General features: G+C 50.9%; 2 protein-coding genes across 5 annotated transcripts; both read left to right on the top strand.

Annotated features, from left to right (window-relative positions):
- The first annotated feature begins 187 nt into the window (after nt 1-187).
- Nucleotides 188-4,423, top strand: LOC122390496 (putative glutathione-specific gamma-glutamylcyclotransferase 2). 4 transcript variants are annotated; one of them, XM_043383506.1, is made up of 5 exons: nt 188-293; nt 1,188-1,348; nt 1,579-1,620; nt 3,109-3,324; nt 3,697-4,423. In XM_043383506.1, exons 1-5 carry the CDS (start codon nt 212-214, stop codon nt 3,856-3,858), a joined length of 663 nt encoding a protein of 220 aa, XP_043239441.1. In that variant the 5' UTR covers nt 188-211; the 3' UTR covers nt 3,859-4,423. The 4 variants fall into 4 exon arrangements, with proteins under 4 accessions (XP_043239441.1, XP_043239443.1, XP_043239444.1 ...); XM_043383508.1 differs by having other exon boundaries at nt 209-234; XM_043383509.1 differs by having other exon boundaries at nt 209-246.
- A 649-nt stretch (nt 4,424-5,072) lies between these two features.
- Nucleotides 5,073-17,735, top strand: LOC122390483 (acetylcholine receptor subunit alpha-L1-like). The gene is made up of 11 exons (XM_043383477.1): nt 5,073-5,150; nt 5,459-5,824; nt 9,599-9,702; nt 10,374-10,507; nt 10,901-10,945; nt 12,065-12,174; nt 12,401-12,617; nt 12,868-13,048; nt 13,395-13,547; nt 15,329-15,495; nt 15,893-17,735. Exons 3-11 carry the CDS (start codon nt 9,648-9,650, stop codon nt 16,082-16,084), a joined length of 1,254 nt encoding a protein of 417 aa, XP_043239412.1. The 5' UTR covers nt 5,073-5,150; nt 5,459-5,824; nt 9,599-9,647; the 3' UTR covers nt 16,085-17,735.
- Nucleotides 17,736-19,626: the final 1,891 nt, after the last annotated feature.

The raw sequence follows: 19,626 nt of genomic DNA, 5'->3' as shown, positions 1-19,626 counted from the left end.
ATGAAAAAATATCGAAAATAATAAAGGTATAATACTTTATAAGAAGGATTTCCCTTCAAAATTTGGTTACAATAACGCCTTGAGAACCCTAATGTTCAGAATCTTTACCACAGAGCAAAGTCAGCATTTCATTGGCTTAAGATTCACGAGCAGCTGCTCATCATTTGCTTAAGCAGAAAAAAGACCAATCAAATATTTTGTTTACATATCGATGTGCTGTGTACCAATTACCAAGTGCAGGAGGGGGTTGGGCTCTTTTCCGATTGATTTTTCGTTTGTTTCCTTTTGTCTGCGTGAGTGTTAGCCTACTTTACAATTTTATTATTATTCCACTTATTTCGCATGCCAGCGGATCGTAATCGTATTTTTCAATGCCCCCCCCCTTTATCAGTGGGCTGAACTCAAACCAAGGCCCTATATAGAAGGTATGCTCATTAGGGACGACGGTGAAAACAGGGCGCCTGGGGCGATTTGATCAAGGTTCGTTAAATTTACACGTGACGTTTGGCATATAGAAGGCCTATAGAGCGGGAGAAGTTCCAAATGTCACGTGACTAATATGCCCTCCAGCGCCCTGTTTTCACCGGCGTCCCTCATTAGGCCGAAGCAGCGATTTCCGTGACGTCACTGGTACGAAGGGTCGGACGGCTGTAATGCAATCCTATGGAAAATGACCCACTTTAGGGCTCTCCCACATAGCTGCCAACCTCGACACTAAGGTAAAAGTTATATCACATAAAAGCTCAAATCAAGACGAACAAGAAACCTATCTGACGTTTTTACGTATTACTAACGGCTTAGACTCTATTCAAGTATATTCAGAGCTCTGCATTACCTCACTTTTTTTGCCGTCAATGCCACTACAAATGTCTAGTCGGCACACGTGCGCTTGTCGAGCGGAGACCACCAGTCGGGCGATTCAGAGCTGCCGCCCAATCAGAACGCCGCAATGCCGTGACGTCATTGGTCGCACACGACACGTTACGGAGATAGGGATGAGACAGCCCTGAACTCAAACTAGGCACTGAGCAAGTGAGCTTCGAGATGCTGAAGTTTGATCCAGGGCATACCTACAATTATTGGTTTATTATCCTGGGTTATCATGCCACACAAGCATTCCTATTGGATGTGCTTTGGCAGACATAACACAGGTGACAGGATAAATTGAACCTGCATCTGTTTTACAGGTTTACATAAGCAACAGCCAATAGTTATGTGGATTTTCGGATATGGCTCTCTGATCTGGAAAGTTGACTTCCCATATAAGACAAAAGAGATTGGTTATATCAAAGGCTATGTGAGACGATTTTGGCAAGCGTCAATCGACCACAGAGGCACACCAGAAAAGGTAGTAATCATCTTCATTTCAATGAATCTATCTTTCATGAAGCAAAATATTTGATGCTGGTACATGATTGATGATGATATGCTGGCAGTGCCACTTAATGCTTTAGATTGTGATGTTTTTCACCATCATTAAACTTAAGTTCCAAACCTAAAATGATTATGGTTTGCAGCATTTTCTGACTATTTTGGTTGGTGTGGTAGGGTTATTTATCTTGCTACTCTCTGTTGCAGCCTGGACGTGTTGCCACATTGGTACCCTCAGAAGACCCAGAGGTAAGCCACTTACTATCACTCTCTTTTCAGTTCTCAATCCCACTAAGCTGACCACGACTGCATGTGTTTAATTATTTAGGTAGAAGTCTTTTGTCACATTATTGTAAAAAGTAACAGACCAAGAAACCGTGCAGGGCTATTCTTCCTTTTCCTTTTCAAAGAGCATTCCTTTTCAACACACAAATACTGTCCTGTTTGAGTCGACATTACTGTCACCGTTGCTCCTCTCCCATACTGGGTACTGCGTCCCATGTAACCCCTTGGTTCCGCTTTATGATCTCGGTGACCGATGTCACCTCCGGTCCCTCTCGGCTCGCCTGCCGCCGCTCCGACCGTGCGCGACCGGGGCGCCGCGTCTGTTCCAGTCCCGCGTCTGGGGCGTCGCTTATGAGCTGGACGAGCACCACCCGGACGCTGCCGCGGCGCGAGACCGCCTCACCCACCGCGAGCGCTGGTTCGAGCAGCGCCGGGTGCCTTTCTGGCGCGCCACGTCTGCCGAGGACGCGTCAGACTCGCCTCCGGCGCAGCAGTCATTGGTTCTTCCCCAGTGGGAGGTGGAGTTGTTCATAGCCACCTCGGAAGGACCCAACTTCTTAGGCGCGGCGCCGCCAGAGCAGCTGGCCAGGGAGATTGTGGAGCCGCACGGACCGTCCGGCACGGCGCTGGAGTATTTCCAGCGTGTACTGGAGTTCCAGCGAGGTCTGGGGCATGAGGCGCGGGACGACCACCTGGAAATACTGGCGCCGCTGGTGGAGCGGGCGGCAGAGATGGCGGAGAAGGAAGTCTGTCTGGAACTAGACAAGGAGTGAATAGAACATAAACTCCGAACGGACTGTGCTAACGGTGCAGTGGGAAAAAGTGGTCTTGAGTGTCGCTGTTGTATTTGACTGACGTGTATGAGTTTCGTTCAATCAAATTGATAGTGCGTCGGAAATGATAGCCGTTATCAACGTCTAACAGCGGTTTTAATGTCGATTATACCTTCTCGTTTCAAGCTGTAACGAAGGGTAATGTAATGAACGAATTACTTTTAGACCATTTTAATGTGTAATGGAGGGGACTTTGAATATCTATTTACTGTGTTGATTGGAAAAGTCAGAAAGCCTTGTGAGCGGGGTCTCACGCATGGGGTAGTGTTTCGGAGGGCAAGTACCTACCTCATGTATGCCCAGGGGACGGATGTAGTCAACTTTTTTACTTGACAGCTGGTACTGAATTGTATGACTTTGAACAGGAACGGGCTAATCTCACCCTCCCGTTAGAAAATGTTACCGTAATATCGGACGTGAATGTACTCACATTCTGTCATGCGCTAATCCGTAATACATCTGGATGTTTGATTGATTTGCCGACTCTTTATTACCCGACCTCCAGCTGATGGCCCATGGATTGCTGACCAATGTACTCACTCCTCCCCAATGGGCGGCCTCACCTCATACCTTCACCCTTTCACCTCACCTTCCCCCCTCCCATTGTTCCGTCGCGCAGGCGCGTGTCTGGGGCGTAGCCTACGAGATACCGGCGGACGAAGTGGAGGCCACGCTCTCCCACCTGGACTTCCGCGAACGGTGCGGCTACGAGCGGCGCTCAGTGGCGTTTCACCCGCAGGACGAGCGCCGGCCGCCGCACCGGCTCACCATCTATGTGGGGACGGAGGATAACCCGTACTTTACCGGTCCGACCAGCGAGGAGGAGCTGGCAGCGGTCAGTTTTGGCTCGGGGGGGGGGGCCTTGGGAGTTGGGATAGGGACTGGTTGACGTGCTGTCGGTTGGGAACTGGGAATTTAGGATGTGGGCCCGGGGTTGAGTTGCACTGGGAAAATTTTACCGGTAGATGCTTGGAATAATGAAGCTTTGCGACTGTTTCCAGAGATACACTATCTTGACTCTAACGCGATGTTTTCTTTTGTCTCTCTTTTTGGCTAGCTTATCTTATCACATTTAAAATACTACAGCCGTTTGCCTATTTTTGCAGCACTTGTATTTGTTCTCAGAATGCTTCATCGCATCATTGAAGGGGAGAGGGAATCGCATGCGGCGCATTATTTGACCCAAGCTTCTACGTCCGGCCGCCAGGTGGTGGTGGAGGCGCGTGGCATGGCCGGCCCCAACACGGAATACATCTACAACCTGGCTGAGGCGGTGCGCACCACCATGCCGCACGTCAAGGAGAGCCACCTCTTCATCCTGGAGGAGGCGGTCCGTAAGAGGGAGCTCCAGGCAAAGGTCGCCTCCTGATAGCGGCGTAATGATAGTCCGACGTACGCTCGTCTTGTATGAGCGGCGATGTTGGCGGTTTCCATGGCTACGCAGGCAGTGGTTGTCATGACTACATCTCTTGGAGTGGTGTTCGAACGCGGAGCTCAGGGGTTTTAGATTGAATTATGCATGGCGATTAGCGAAGAGATTGTCGCTTCGATGCTCGAAAGTACTGGCTGCCATTCTGTTGGTGGAGACAAGATCGTGAGTTTTATGTGATCTCGGAGTGCAAATCCTTGTGCAATATTGTAACTAGTTGGATCTTATGCGCTTGTCTATTTGTGTTACCGAATGCAAATGTCCTCTACCTCTATCTAATGTCAACTGATCTTTTATTTGGGGCTAACCATTGGTTCCCGTGACACTTGCTCTATATTTTACCGTTCCTGATTGGTGTTATTTTTTTCACTTTGCTTCCGGGCGCTTTTCCGTCAAAGTCACCGTTTTGTGTAGACATTTGTAGTCCCATAAATGTTGTTTATAAATATTATTGGTAAAATTCACATTCTACGTAATAAATATGGCATATTGCCTATTTCATGAACTTCCTTCGTATCACAACCGACACTTTCATGAGACGATGTTCTTGAATGATATATGTATTTCTATAATAATTTTCTTTTAGTGGTATGTAGATCAAGCATCAGTATCTTTATGTGTATATAGCGATTGGGGATTTTGCCGATTTTATTGCAGATGCTGGAAATAAGTGTTTATAATGTGCATCAGCAGGATGTCGATATTAATGGTTGTTTGCCACCTCAGCAAACGGACCGTTTATTAGTGAGCCCTTTTTGACTGAGTTCTGAGTAAGCCCTAACTCATTGATAGAGCCGTAACGGGTTCATTCCGTTTAGCCGACCGGCGGACCGAGGTCAGGGACTGAGGGCCGGTCATGATGGAGTGAAACAATCGGTCATATCCGCCGACCGGACCGGCGTATGGCAGAGTCAGGAGAGTAGACTTTAGAGGCTGGGGAGCCCGGTGGTAAACGGGCTTTGCTACATAATGAACTACTACAGACAAATCTGAATATCTGAACTCGGAAGTCGGAACTGGCTGATCATATGCTCAATCCCCCGTAACCCGTTCCCAGTTCCAATCGTGTCTTCTCACCCTATGATAACATACTGGCTTTGCTTTAGCCAGCCTCTTCCAGCTCCGAAGAACAGTAAGTCGGACCAGAAGAATCGCCACGATTAGTCGAAAGTGACCGATGCATCGTTGAAGAACCAGGAAAACAAACAAGCAGACGCATTGGGGGAGAGCGGGTACGTGCCTCGCCGTTAAAACTAAGGTGAATTGTTACGTTTTATGTGCTTTTTGAAAATGGTATATTAATTGGGTGTTGTTATTCAACATGAGCATATTCGTAGCACTGAAAACGTTTAAGTGCTTTATTCATCTTTTATCTTTCACGAGGCATGGAACCGTACTGGCCTGTAATGATGACGTCTACTGTCCGAGGGATATCTCTGGCAGTCGCCGCATTCCAATGAATACTTCGATAACACTGATGTGAATCGCACTCGCAGAAGGCAATGCGTCTTACGCCAGCATTTTTATTTCCTATCCTCAGGTAGCGCCTGGCAACAGCGTCGTCTCGCACTGGAAGACGTCCGGGTGACTGGTTTTTCGCGCCGGCCGCAGCCCCGTGCCCCTGTTTTTGTCCAACCGCGCGCCCTGTTTTGTTGACATGGCCCGGACTCGATAATCGGACACCCTCCGTCGCCGGCTCCACGGGGCCGCCCATGCGGGACGCTCGCTATCTGTCCGTTTAGCGAGTGACTGCGGGCGGAGGGGCTCGCCGCGGAGAGGGAGCGCGCTCGGCCGCGCCGGGCGGCTCGCGTCAGTCGCCGGGAGCCGAGGGACCGGTTGAGGACGGGGCGTCAGGATCTCCGTGCGCGTGCCCCGGACAACGCTGCGGGAAGACACGATAAGCTAGGTGAGTACTGACTGGGAGTTGGGAATGGTGATCGTGTGTGGACATTGGTGGATTTTGCCGGGCCTGGGGAGGGCTGTGAGCTAGATGCTGATTTCATTTCACGGGCTTCCATTTGCGGTTCAAATTTCGATCATGGCGATTTAGACGCGAGCCTAACGGTTTGGATAAATTTTAGCCTCCCCCAACCGAACCTGAACCCGGCATCTGTCCACTGTTGTGTGTACTATGTGCATGCGGTATTTGACTGCGAGTTCGATCCATCCATGTGATTCTTCAGTGTTTTCACTTTCACTGCTAGGCATATTTTTACTCGAACGTCTAATGCAATGTTAACGCCAACTGGGCTCATGCTCAGTATGAAATCCGAATTCGAGCACCGTCTGTTGCACCCATGACAATGCCATCGTGGTGACCATGGACCCGAAAAACATCCTGATCCGTCACGTGCGTCCCGTCTACCGGTGGGCGGCGTTTACCCGTCTGCCCTAGTCCAAGGTCATCGGTCGGCCCGTCCCGACCGACAACCCTTCGGCGTTCACCTTGAACGAGCGTCCATGACAGTGAACTTCTCCGCCAGTTTTTCAAGACTTCGTTCCAACCTTGTGAACACAGGTCTCTCAAACACCCCACATCGATCAGAGATCGAAGCGCTTAGCTTAGCTGATGACGAGGCACGTGAACTTTGACAATCGACACCACCTTTGTCCACCAACCGGCAATCTCAGCTGACACATGGCACACAGAGCGTATTTGTACCGAACGCCATGTCGTTCAGGACATCAGACGCCATGACTGGACTCCAGCCGGATCTAGCGCCGATCACGGCCCCCAGCCTCCAGACCAAACAAAAACTGGTCACGCGTCTGTCGCTAGGCGCGTCCGGCCGAACAGGTCACGTGGTAGACTCTGTCAGACCGATACGTCGCCGTTGTCTGCGACTTGCAGATAGTCCCCGCGAAGTTCTTGAGTCGCACTTTGACGACGCCTGGGGTTCACCGTTCATCCGAGTTCAAGTGGATGGTTGTGTTTTGCTTAGGTATGCGTATTGGCATTCTGATTTTATTCGTTCCGAAGTCGAACTAGCATGTTGGAAAATGAATGCTGAGATCGAGTGACACTGAATGTTGCATCTACAGTAGGTATGCCTAATTCTACACTTACAGGGTGGGGCAGAAAGTTTTACCTCTTGATTTTCTTAAATATTTCGGCCCTGAACAAAGATATCAAATTGATTTCTGGCACATATATGCAGTATAGCATGTCCACTTCTCAGCGACGGCATTATGACTCAATATGGTCACCCTTGTCCTTCACCACTGCCTCGAAACGTTCCTCTGCGGAGGGGCACGAGCGCCGCACGGTGTCCCCGCCAAGATTCGACGGTGCCGTCTCGAGGGCCAGCTTCAGGGCGGCGATTCTGCTTTGTGCTGCTGCACACACCCTCCTCTCAAAGATGGTCCAGATTGCGAAGTCCATCGGGTTCAGGTCTGGACTTGATGATGGCCGAATGTCTTTGTCCCAGAACCCAGGCATGTGGGTCTTCCACCACGGTTGAGCGATGTTGGCCGTTTGCGGCGGCGCACCGTCCTGGACGAAGACGTATCCGTCTCGGAACGACTGAGTGACCCAAGGCAAAACATGCTCCTCCAGCAGATGGACTTAAACCTGTAAATTAACTTTCACAGCCTCCTTGATGAAGACCAAGGATCCTTTTGAGCCGTCGGATGCGACGGCAGCCCAAACCAAGACACCAGCAGGCTTCTGGCGACGAAAAATGGTGCGAATAGCAGGATCAATGCTGGATGAACCATCTGCCAAAATCCTGACGTTTTGGGAGTGTCTCTGGGGCTCAAGCATGAACAATGAACATGTTGTCATTGGACCAGAAGAATGCCTTGTTACCGGCGCTCCTGATCTCCTCCAATGTCTTTTGGGTCCTGTGTAGCTGCTTTTCGCTGGATGCCGCCGAAATTAGGTGCCGATGTTGCACCCTGTATGAAATAAAGCCCAAGCCGTTGTTTATGATTCTCCTGGCGGTTCTGGGCGAAACACCGAGTTCCCTTGGCAGTTTGCGCATGCTTCGCTTAGAACTTGAAACACCTTCTTGTGCACGATATTAACCAGCTTTTTGAAGCAGATATCCCTTATTCTGCCTGGCATGGACTTCGTCGACACCAACCCTGTCTTTTTAAGTCATTTGATTACACTGCAAACAATTTTACGGCAACACCGAGCTGTTTGGCAACGCTTCAGGAGATATGGCCACCCTACTTTAGCGACGCAATTTGGGCTCTCTTAGTCATCTTCGCCATATAGCTCACCAACAAATATTACGAAATGCAAAAACGATCCTAATGTTGATATATGAGTCAGTTGGGAAGCTGCATGCAAAATTTTATCAAAATCCGTTCATAACTTTTTGAGTAATGGACTGAAAACAAACAGGTAAATCTTTCTGCCCCACCCTGTAGAGAACAACATTGCAACACTTTAGCGATTGCCTGACCTGGTGTTCAATTGTCGCATTCCTTGCTATGATGCAGTGGTCGGTTCATTGTAATTTGTCTGGTTATTGTGAGTGTAGGGTTATTATAAATTGCAACTATCTTAAAAGTAGGTATAAATCGCTAGACCCACGAAATCGGGGTGGCCGGGATAACAATTATCAGCGTTTATGTGATATATTTGCCCCATCGGACTCGCGTGCGGCACCTTGCTGCTGGCGACTGGCGAGCACCAACATAAGAAATAATGACCCAAATGCCAGTTTAAAAGCTGTAGCCTGTAATAGATAATTCGATGATAAAACATGTCATCACTGTTGCTGCAGTGTGCGTGATTTGCTTCTTACGAGTGTTCAAACGACGTATTCGGTAAAGCAAGACGTTTGTAACGTAAACAGCCGGCTGTGGCCCGTGGGCAAAACATCTCGTCCGACTAGGTCAGATCAGGGCATGCAAACCAGATTACGGGTTAGACAACGTGTAGGACGAATGTTAAGTCCGAACAAGGAGCCAAGAAGTAGATTCTAGTGTGCCCACAGGTCATCTTTGATTACTGTCTACCAGACTACAGGCCAGAGCCCGAACGTTTCTCAGTTTTCACTTGACGTTTACTGGAGTGCTTGTGCCGATGCATGATATATATATATATATATATATAGCTTCGCATCAAAAGTTGTAGATAGACCAAGAAAGGGCAAGCTGCAGTGCCAATCAGGCGCTTCGTGCAGATGAAATAAGATTAAACAGCAGATTGTATAGCAGAACAGTCATCTGCTTATTCTGCTTACGCTATCAGCCCATTGTCTGAACAGAACCAAATGGCTAAAGAGCCCGTCAATAGTACGGGTGGCACTAACAAGAAGGTCCAATGAGCAGCAATTGGGTTACGCGCGGAGGGCGATGCGAGGAAAGGTCACATTCATCCGAGCAGTAACCATGCATATCCGGTCAGAGTGCTGCGTCACTCCCACGTGGAAAGGAGGGAAGAGACAGAGGGGGACGAGAGGCAGATGGGAAGACGGCTGGCTTCAGCTGTTTTAATATGAATCGATAAGATTCTAATATTTATCTGTAAATCGTTTTGAATCGAATAAAAACAACCATTTCTTCTACTCCTTTCCGTTTCCGTATTCACACTCCGTTTCATGGATAATGAAATCGGTATCACTCGAGAAACCCTAACTATATATACGCAAGTGGTCTTGCTGTGATGACTGATGACTTTGTCATTTGTCATACGGCTTTGTGTGATTGATGACTTCCTTTGCAGGTGCCAGCGGGAGTTCAGTCTTCGACCGGGCCGGACTGAACTTATAAACATGGCTGCATCACGGACCCTTCTGTTCGCCGTCGGAGCCTCGCTGCTCATTTCAGGTAAATATTTGTGTTACCATAGTTACACACTATGGTAACACACACTATGGTACGACCGACTAAGTGCTCATGGGTACAACCATAGACCCATAAACCTGTGTACCGAAGTCGATTGTACAACCAATATTATCCAGACCCTAAACGTGAGGCAACTTCTGCTGCCGTTTGTGCCTAAGTGTCGACCCTCGATGTGTCTGATGTCCTTGGTCATGTCAGCATCCCGGCTCCTATTCTCTGACGCTGTCCTACGACCGCCGGATGTGGCCGTTTGTTCTACTCCCGTCCCCACCGGCCTCTGACCCCCCCCCCCCCCCCGTCCGTCCTCCGACTGTTCAGAGTTGACCCCGAGCCAGCACCGCTCTGGGTACGCCTCTACGACTCTGCACGCGTGACCCGTGACAGGATGAATCACAAGGTGCATCTGCACTAACATGGGATGCAAGTAATGCATAAGTGTCAGATTGCAGGATGTATGCAAAAAGCGCGGCGACGCGGAGGCGCCCCAAACACGATATTGTACTCGTGCAAAAACTACAAACCATTTCCATCAAACACGTCCTTAGTATCGTGTTCTAAAGCACCATCTCTTGCAAGCGACGTGCAATAGGTATGTATCTTCAATGATTCTCTCGAACATCATGTCTGTATTGCTGACTTTGCTTCCTTTACAGCCGGCTGCGTTCTCAAGGAGAAGCGGCTGCACGCCGATCTCCTGGCTGGGTACAACCGTCAGACGCGTCCCGTGCTGAACGAATCGGACACGGTTCATCTGCAGATGGGTCTCGGCTTGATCGACTTTACCATCGTCAGTACCGCTCCACTTTTCCATGTGTTCACAATCGCATAATGGGTGGGCCTTTGTGGATGTAAACTTGGCGGCTCATGTATTACCGTGTGGTATATGGAATAGGTATCACTTGCGAAGCCCCACCAATATTTTCGCGAGTGGTCTTGCTTCCTCTTCTGCAGAGCGCAGAGGTTTGATGAATGCAGCACGTAATGCGTGCTTTGCGCCAATAATTGATGCTACGCAAGGAAAATCTGAAGAAAAAAATACTAACAGTAAATGTGACGTAGCGAACAATGCCCGAGAAGTTGGAGCGTTTCAAATGTGCTGAGACATGCTGAGCAGGATGGTGACTGTTTTGTCTGTGCTCGCATAAGTGGCTATTTACGCTGACTGTTTGTCCTTTGTCAGGACCCCGTCTCCGATGTCATGGAATCCCTTGTTTGGGTTCGGGCGGTGAGTACCGAGAATGGAACATGACTGGCACAATCCGTTGTCCTTGAGACAGATGGCAAGTGCAGACGTTCTAGGTATAATTTAACTCCCATTCGTCCTCTCTGATGAGCCACGTATCCAGTATTTACTTACCAAATATAGCATATACATTTATAGTCACCAGTATAACGCCTTTTGGGGCGACTAACGGAGCGAGCGAGAGGGTGGGCCTTGCACGTGCGAAATTGCGAGGGGGTACCTCCAACTGACTTGTGCACGGCACCCTACTAACAGGTCTCTAGCGATGTGCCAAATTTGGGCACAATCGGTCCAGTCGTTCTCGAGATCTGGAAGCGGCACCCTGCACGTGCGCACGTGCAAAATGGGTCCCAACTGACTTATGCGCGGCACCCTACTAACCGGTCCCTAACTGTGTACCAAATTTGAGCGCAATCGGTTCAGCCGTTCTCGAGATCTGGAATCGACCCCTGCACGTGCGCACGTGCAGCAGCACCTCAACTCTGGCACATGGATATGCAGTGCCTAGTGGGTGCCTACCTACATGCCAACTTTCAGCGCAATTGGCCAAGTAGTTACCGAGATATTGCAACAATTACAAAACTGACACCTCTTCGTTTTGCACGTGGCACGTGCATAAGGGGTCACCCTTACCGCATGTAAATCGGTCAAGTGGTTGCTGAGATATAAGCCTCGCAAAAGCGTCCGCACGGCCGGCCGGCCGGCCGGCCGCTCATACTCAGAAATTTCCGTTAATCTAAGGAAAGACTACGCTCGCTTCGCTCGCTCCGTAATCATGTTAGCTTAAAGTCCTCATTGTTTGACACAGTTTGTTCGCAACTTTCACTTTTACGGATAAGCAATAATCTTACCAAAATCCTCCAAGTATCTCCCATAGCCTCGTCTTCACCTTTTTACGGCCAAATATAGACAAAGTGCACACAGTTCAGAAATAGTGCAACCGATTTCGACAGTTCGCCATAGACAGACTATGCTGTACTGTCGAAGTCGCCTGCAGTCTGCACTATTACTGAAATTCGTGCACTTCCGCCTAAGTTTAGCGTAAAAAGGTGTACATGCGTCTATGAGCCGTTCGTAAGTCCCTGTGATGCCTGTCCGCAGATGTGGGTGGACGAATACCTACGGTGGGAGCCGAGCGAATACGACGGCCTCACCAAGAGCTTCTTCAACCCCAATCACATCTGGATGCCCGATATCTGTCTCTATAACGGGTAAGACAGGACACTTCGGCGCATGAGCGGGTTGACCGGGATGTTCGCTGATCAATAGTCGGCCTGCATCACTTCATAGCATTAGACATTGAGACGGTATCACTTGATTGATTCAGAAAATGTCCTGAACGACAATGCTCTAGCTCGTGGTTTTGGTGCTTTTTGACGACGTTGCGACCGTTTCGGACGAACCTGTATCCGTCTCACAGAAGCCTCTCGTCTGCAGTTGGGACACGTCGTGTCACGTGATGGCCAAACTCTCATCGAACGCGATCGTCGACTCGAAGGGAGGCGTGCTGATCGTGCCGCCCGTACGGCTATCGCACCGCTGCGAACTCGACCGCACCAACTGGCCCCGCGATGTGGCCTCGTGTCGGCTCAAGTTTGGCTCGTGGACCTACGACGGTAACCGACTCAACGTCAGCTACTACGGCGGCAATGCGGTGAGCGGCCGTGGGGTGGTGGCAGTGGGTAGCCGGGCGGACTGGTAACCGGGATATAGGGAGAACGAGCTGAGACGTAAACAGTAACTCACACACGGGCTGCTAAAGTTAGAAAAGTTAGTCCGATACATCAAAGCCCATCGCGATGGGCTAATGTTTGACTGTTTGAGTAGCTGTAATTAGGGCCCATTTTTAACGGAGCATGCTTTGTGCGCCTTCGCAGTCTTAAGCCGACATTCTCCTGTTATAGGCGGCTGCTGCGGACGTCTCCGATTTGCTGCAGTCGAGTGAGTGGGAGGTGGCCAACTTCACGGCCGAGCGCGAGGTCAAGTACTACGACTGCTGCCCGGAGGCCTATCACTCCATCACGTTCATGATCACGGCGCGGAGGAACGAGCACCGCACCGCCGAGCTCTCCGTGCCCATTGTCTGTGAGTGGCAGTACCTCGTGGTTCAGGTTGGTGACGGAGTGTTCCTCGTGGGTCAGCTCTGTGACGAAGCACTGCCCGTAGTTAAGCTCGGCGACAAAGGGGCTGCTCGTGTCCATTGTCTTTGAGAAGCCCCCGTCCGTCAGGCCGCGATCAAGCTACGCGGTCGTGTTACTTTACTTCAAGCGGGACAAACCAACTAGGTACGGAAGTTGCATGCCATCGAGCTACGTTCCTGACCACGCTTCCCTGTGTATCATTTGACTAACTATTCGCGTCCAAGAAGTTAGACCGCTCCCGATGCTGCTCCATGAGTGATGAACTGACCAAACTCTCTCACCGGTCGCAGGTTCATCGGTTTTGATGCTGCTGTCGTTCCTGATCCCGGTTCAGTCGCCCCAGAAGCTGACGTTCTGCTGGGTGAGCGTGCTCATCACCGTGCTGGGACTCTTCAACATGTTCAGTCGGATGCCCAGTGACGCCCACGGCACCGCATCCATTGGTAAGAGTCAGACATTTGCGCTTTTGATTACCGATGCATGATTCGCATGATACCGATACCGATGTATGATTCGCTTCTCAGCTGGCTGAAAATAATGCTTAGCGTTGTTCTTTTCTTCAAATGTGTTTTTTCAGAATATTTGCCGATTGAAGCTTTTCCACTGTGGTCTTCACATTTTTAGAATTGTTGCATATTCACGAGATGTTCCGATGCCTTATGATGCTGTTTCACGTATATATTCCCGCAACATCTCGTTAACTCTTCGCTTTTACTCTTTTGTGCATATGGTTTTACGTGTTATTTCTCCGCTATTCATTTAATGGGTTTGTTACGGAGCGAGCGAAGCGAGCGTAGTCTTTCCTTAGATTAACGGAAATTTCTGAGTATGAGCGGCCGGCCGGCCGGCCGGCCGTGGTCACGCTTTTGCGAGGCTTATATCTCAGCAACCACTTGACCGATTTTCACGCGGTAATTTTTGTAGGGTAGCTTCATTCCTTCTACCAAGTATTGGACTATTCCCGATGCATGTGGGTGACCCCTTATGCACGTGCCACGTGCAAAACGAAGAGGTGTCACTTTTGTAATTGTTGCAATATCTCGGTAACTACTTGGCCGATTGCGCTGAAAGTTGGCGTGTAGGTAGGCACCCATTAGGCACTGCATATACATGTGCCAGAGTTGGGGCGCTGCTGCACGTGCGCACGTGCAGGGGTCGTTTCCAGATCTCGAGAACGGCTCGACCGATTGCGCTCAAATTTGGTACACAGTTAGGGACCGGTTAGTAGGGTGCCGTGCACAAGTCAGTTGGGACCCATTTTGCACGTGCGCACGTGCAGGGTGCCGCTTCCAGATCTCGAGAACGGCTGGGCCGATTGTGCCCAAATTTGGCACATCGCTAGAGACCAGTTAGTAGGGTGCCGTGCACAAGTCAGTTGGAGGTACCCCCTCGCAATTTCGCACGTGCAAGGCCCACCCTCTCGCTCGCTCCGTTAGTCGCCCCAAAAGGCGTTATACTGGTTCAACGATGTTGTACGTCTTGTTCCACTAAGTTTTCAGCACCGTTTGATTACGGAGCGAGCGAAGCGAGCGTAGTCTTTCCTTAGATTAACGGAAATTTCTGAGTATGAGCGGCCGGCCGGCCGGCCGGCCGGCCGTGGTCACGATTCTGCGACGCTTATATCTCAGCAACCACTTGACCGATTTACACGCGGTAATTTTTGTAGGGTAGCTTCATTCCTTCTACCAAGTATTGGACTATTCCCGATGCATGTGGATGCCCCTTATGCACGTGCCACGTGCAAAACGAAGAGGTGTCACTTTTGTAATTGTTGCAATATCTCCGTAACTACTTGGCCGATTGCGCTGAAAGTTGGCATGTAGGTAGGCACCCACTAGGCAATGCATATCCATGTGCCAGAATTGGGGTGCTGCTGCACGTGCGCACGTGCAGGGGTCGATTCCAGATCTCAAGAACGGCTGGACCGATCGCGCTCAAATTTGGCACATGGTTAGGGACCGGTTAGTAGGGTGCCGTGCAAAAGTCAGTTGGGACCCATTTTGCACGTGCGCACGTGCAGGGTGCCGCTTCCAGATCTCGAGAACGGCTGGGCCGATTGTGCTCAAATTTGGCACATCGCTAGAGACCGGTTAGTAGGGTGCCGTGCACAAGTCAGCTGGAGGTACCCCGTCGAAATTTCGCACGTGCAAGGCTCACCCTCTCGCTCGCTCCGTTAGTCGCCCCAAAAGGCGTTATACTGGTGTTAATCCATTGCATTTTTCAGCGTCGTTTTACGTGGTGTTCGTGGTGCTGCTGCTGGTGTTCACGCTGCTGGAGGTGCTGGTGGTGCTGCTGAGCCGGCCGCGCAGCACGCCCCTGCCGCGCTGTCTGCGCGCCTGTCTGTCCGGCCTGGTCGGCCGCCTGCTCTGTCTCGACACGCCCCTGTTCCACGTGAGTCGCCCACCCGTGTGAACGGTCCTTTAGCGGGTATGGGAGCCGGCCGTAGCATGGAAGCTGATCTCGCGCCTAGTGAGCATTTCCTTCATCGACTGAGAATACCTTTTCAAGTATATTTGTAGCCAAGAGCTGGACTAGCGTTCATTGCGATAATCTTCCACTATGATTTGGCTGTGTAGGTACTCTTGATGTGTTTCAGCGACATTTTGAAGCTCCTGTCCATCAATTCTTCCTCTTGTACGTCTCAAGATCCATCGCAGTCCCCTGTAAGCGCCAGCTCCTGCTCATCAACCCTTCCTCTCTTACGTCCCACGATACGATTTAGTACTTTGTAAACAGCACCCACAGCTGCTGTCACTCTCATAGCCCGACATCCGCCCGGTGTTTCCAGGACTACTCTCAGGAGGATAACGAGATGCTGGACGCGCCGCACGAGAACGGCGGCGAGATGAAGCACATGGTGAAGGACATCGGCAAGACATACGAATGGGCGCTGCTGGCGGGAGCCGCCGACCGGCTCTGCGGCCTCGCCTTCCTCCTGATCGTGGCCGTTAGCGTGCCGCCCAGCATCACCTGGGCTTAGGGAGGTCCTACACGGGCTGGGAGGGAGTCTCAACTCGGCCTAGGGATGCCCTACGCGGGCTGGGGCGGCCTTAACCTGAATGGGAGGGGGCAGCCTTACCTGGGCCTAGGGAGGCCTTACGCGGGCTAGGGCGGCCCTACGCGGGCTGGGGGCGGCACTACCCTGGCTGGGAAGGGGAGGTAGCCTCACCTGGGCCTAGGGTGGCCCTCTGCGAGTTGGAGGCGGCCCTACACGGGCCTATGGTGGCCCTACTTGGGTTGGGGCGACCCTACCTGGGCCTAGGGTTGCCTTACATGGGCTGGGAGTGGCTCTACGGGGCTCAGGGAGGCATTACACGCGCACGGGGCGGTCCTGTGTCGACCTGGTTTCGCTCCACACAGGTATCTTGCGGCCATTTACGGACCTGAGACGGTCCTTCATGGGCTGGTGGAGGTCTTACACCGGCCAAGGGTGGCTCTACACAAGCTCAGGGCTGCTCTAAGCGGGTCCAGGCAGCCTTACACTAACCTAAGGTGACCCACGTGAACTTAGGGCGGTCCTGTGCATGTCTGGGTGCGCCCTGTACTGACCTGTGGAGCGACCCAGTAGCAAGTGCAGTGCGACAGAGCGGACCCTAGACCGACGACATACTCTGGCCTAGGAATACTTCATACAGACTTACATAGTTGCCCTCCCCTTCATTGCTGCTAGCTCGTGTTACGATGATCTTAATGCATATCAGTTTGATCCAAGGGCATTCCGAGGCATCGCAATATGAACTGAGCTCTATTTCAGCGCAATGCTAGACATTTGGAGCGCTATTCGATTCTGTTTTAGTTGCGGTGACTTCTGACAGTTTGTACGATAAAGTTTTGAAAAATGAATGATAGGTTGATGTGTCGCTAAATACCGAAATAGTGGAAATGCTGCGAGTGAACGTAAATGTATCCGTAGCGTGTCCAGTGTCCTCTGTATTTTACTCGTGGAAAATAACATCCTGGGTGACAAAGTCGCTGGAACGAGTAGATAAAAGAGTCACCAGAATGGCCAAGATGGTTTACCTTCTTACCTTTTTCATATTCATTATAAACGCTGACACTAAATATGCGGTGTTAGCTCGTTCGGATGCGTCCTCACTCATTGATAGGTCCCATGTAATAGCGTGCACGATATTATCTCATTCCCTCACCACGTATTCATCAGGTTTAGTTGCATGTGCATGAGGTACCATAGCGTACGTTCATTGTCTAGCGTTATACCAGGGTTACATCAGGGAGACAGACTCTGCGACGCGTCCAAAAAGTAACTCGCATGTTAGACACTAATCTACGTTGCTATGATAGAACATCAAGGAGTCTGACATGGGGCTAGCTCAGTTATTTTTCCCGCTGTTTAGCTACGTTGGTTGTGTTCTGTAGTTTTCAGGAACTGCACTAACGTTTCGGCTGTATATACGGCTGGGTGTTCTGTCCCGTTACACCCCAATCGTGGTCAGGTCAGGTCAGCTCACGTTGCGGCCTGTCTTTCTGTGTGAGCCGTCTTCAGCGTGTGTAGACAGTAAGGGTCCAAATGTGAAGCTGATGAATTGTACGGGACCAGGTGCTCCTTAGCTAGACGTGCTCGTGTGTACCGCTCCAATACATTAGAATACAATAAAATACGGAATCGTGAAGTGTATGTTTGAACGGTGAACCGTGAAGGGAACGACACGTTTTGATGCAAGAAACATTGGACTAACGCTCGTTACAAAATGCGTACAAATTTATCAACAATTAACATCGCAAGCAATTTAACTTGTGGCCGTGGGTACAGAACTTTCACCACAAGAAGAAAAGCTCTGCGACGGTTCACAACTCTATTACGAGTGACCACACCCTGCACAGAGGTACTCACCATTGCATGTCGATCGTTGTCACTCGTCAGCAATCCAAATCGTGGTCAGTTCTGTCTGCGATGACCCTCGGATAGCGCCCGGCCTCAGATCGGGCATGCCCCTGGGGCATGGGTCACGTGACCGTGCGGCGGACGCGTCTCGTCTTTCGCTACTCGTCGTCTCGGGCGAGGCGCCCGGCGCAGGTGACAGCACGCGTCGACCGGCGACGCTTGTTGCACGACGCACGCTGTCTGAAAGTATCTGACGGTGCGTGAGGTGCCGTGAGGTGCTTGTCTGTGGGTGCCATAAGTCGGTGCAGTGACCAGAGTTCAGTGGTGTAACAATTTGAGCATTTTTGTGTTGAGGAATATCGGAAACGAATGAGAAGTTAACGAAGATTGACAGAATGGAGGACATGGAAAATTGCGAAGGTAAGTTGGTACTGCCATTTTTAAGCATGGCACTGCTCATAGTTACTTTGAAATATTAATAACGAAGCTTGAGTCAGTACTCGGTAACTGTGATGCGGGTTGTCCCGTATACTTTGGAAACTCGATGGCGGATGATGGTTCTGTATGAAGTCCAGCCGTCCTGTGCGCCAGCCGCCAGGACTCGGCTCAGGGGTTAGCTGTGAGGTGGGAGGGGAGGGTGGGTGCCTGTCGCCTATAATTCTGGTAATTGCGCCTCGCCCACCATAAGAATTACAGAAAGGTGCTCCATTGAAAAACAACAGTGGAATGACTTCTGTCGATCGAGTCTATTTCAGATTGCTCGATACGAGGCACCGCGCTGGCAAAGCCTGCTGTGCTCCCCTGACATCTACAGGCTAAATTTGACAACTCTAGTTGCTATCACGCCCGGGGGGCGGTGTCTGCGCCCTTTTGTGCGGTGTTCTGTTCAGTGTTCAGTGCTCCTACTGGAATTGACTAAATAGGACGAGCTCCTGGGCTAAAAGTCTGAAATCTATCTGTTCTCCGATTGTATCCGTCCACTGTATCCTCAGGATTAGGTGTTATCCTTGATTGTTGATCCATCCAAGCCATCCTCAGGACAAACATTTGGCGGGTGGTTCCAGGAGCGGGAACTGCCACCAGTGGGCGATCGGCCTTTACTCAGCCACACATCCGCGTCTCCCCTAACGCTCCCTTTCCGGGCTGGCGGCCACCCACGTCCTGACAGCCGTTGGGGTTGGATGAGGTCGGGGCTCCACTGGGACCTGCAATTCCTCTCCGGGGTGATCGTTTGGGAGGCGGGTGGAGTGTCCCAATGGGGCGGTCCAGTCTCAACGCGACGGTCTCGCCTCCGCGGCTCACTGTCGGTGTCCCGCACAGCCCAGTGTCTACGCCCTATCCTATCATCCCACAGCATCCCATAGCTCTGCAATGGTCTTGAAACTGAAAGGCCGAAAGAACTTGCTCTTATATCACGATAATCCCTTTATTATTTAGCAGAGACAAATGCCATGTATGTAAAGAAAAACTCAACCCCACTCGACACTCATGTCTCATAGGCGACGAAGATGGTTCCTAATCCGGTTTCTCTCACCCACTCTTCTGTCTCTCCCACCGCCCCATCTTCCATCTCTCCCACCACCCTCCTGTCCCTCCCCGCTCCCGCCATCCCTTCTCCCCACCCACCGCCTCAGCGCCGGGCGAGGAAGTGTCTCGGGGCGGGTGGGGAGTGTGTTATC

Source organism: Amphibalanus amphitrite, unplaced genomic scaffold (genome assembly GCF_019059575.1).
Source record: "Amphibalanus amphitrite isolate SeventyFive unplaced genomic scaffold, NRLGWU_Aamphi_draft 000397F_arrow, whole genome shotgun sequence".
Taxonomy (NCBI): domain Eukaryota; kingdom Metazoa; phylum Arthropoda; class Thecostraca; order Balanomorpha; family Balanidae; genus Amphibalanus; species Amphibalanus amphitrite.
This window is presented reverse-complemented; position numbering and strand designations above follow the sequence as displayed.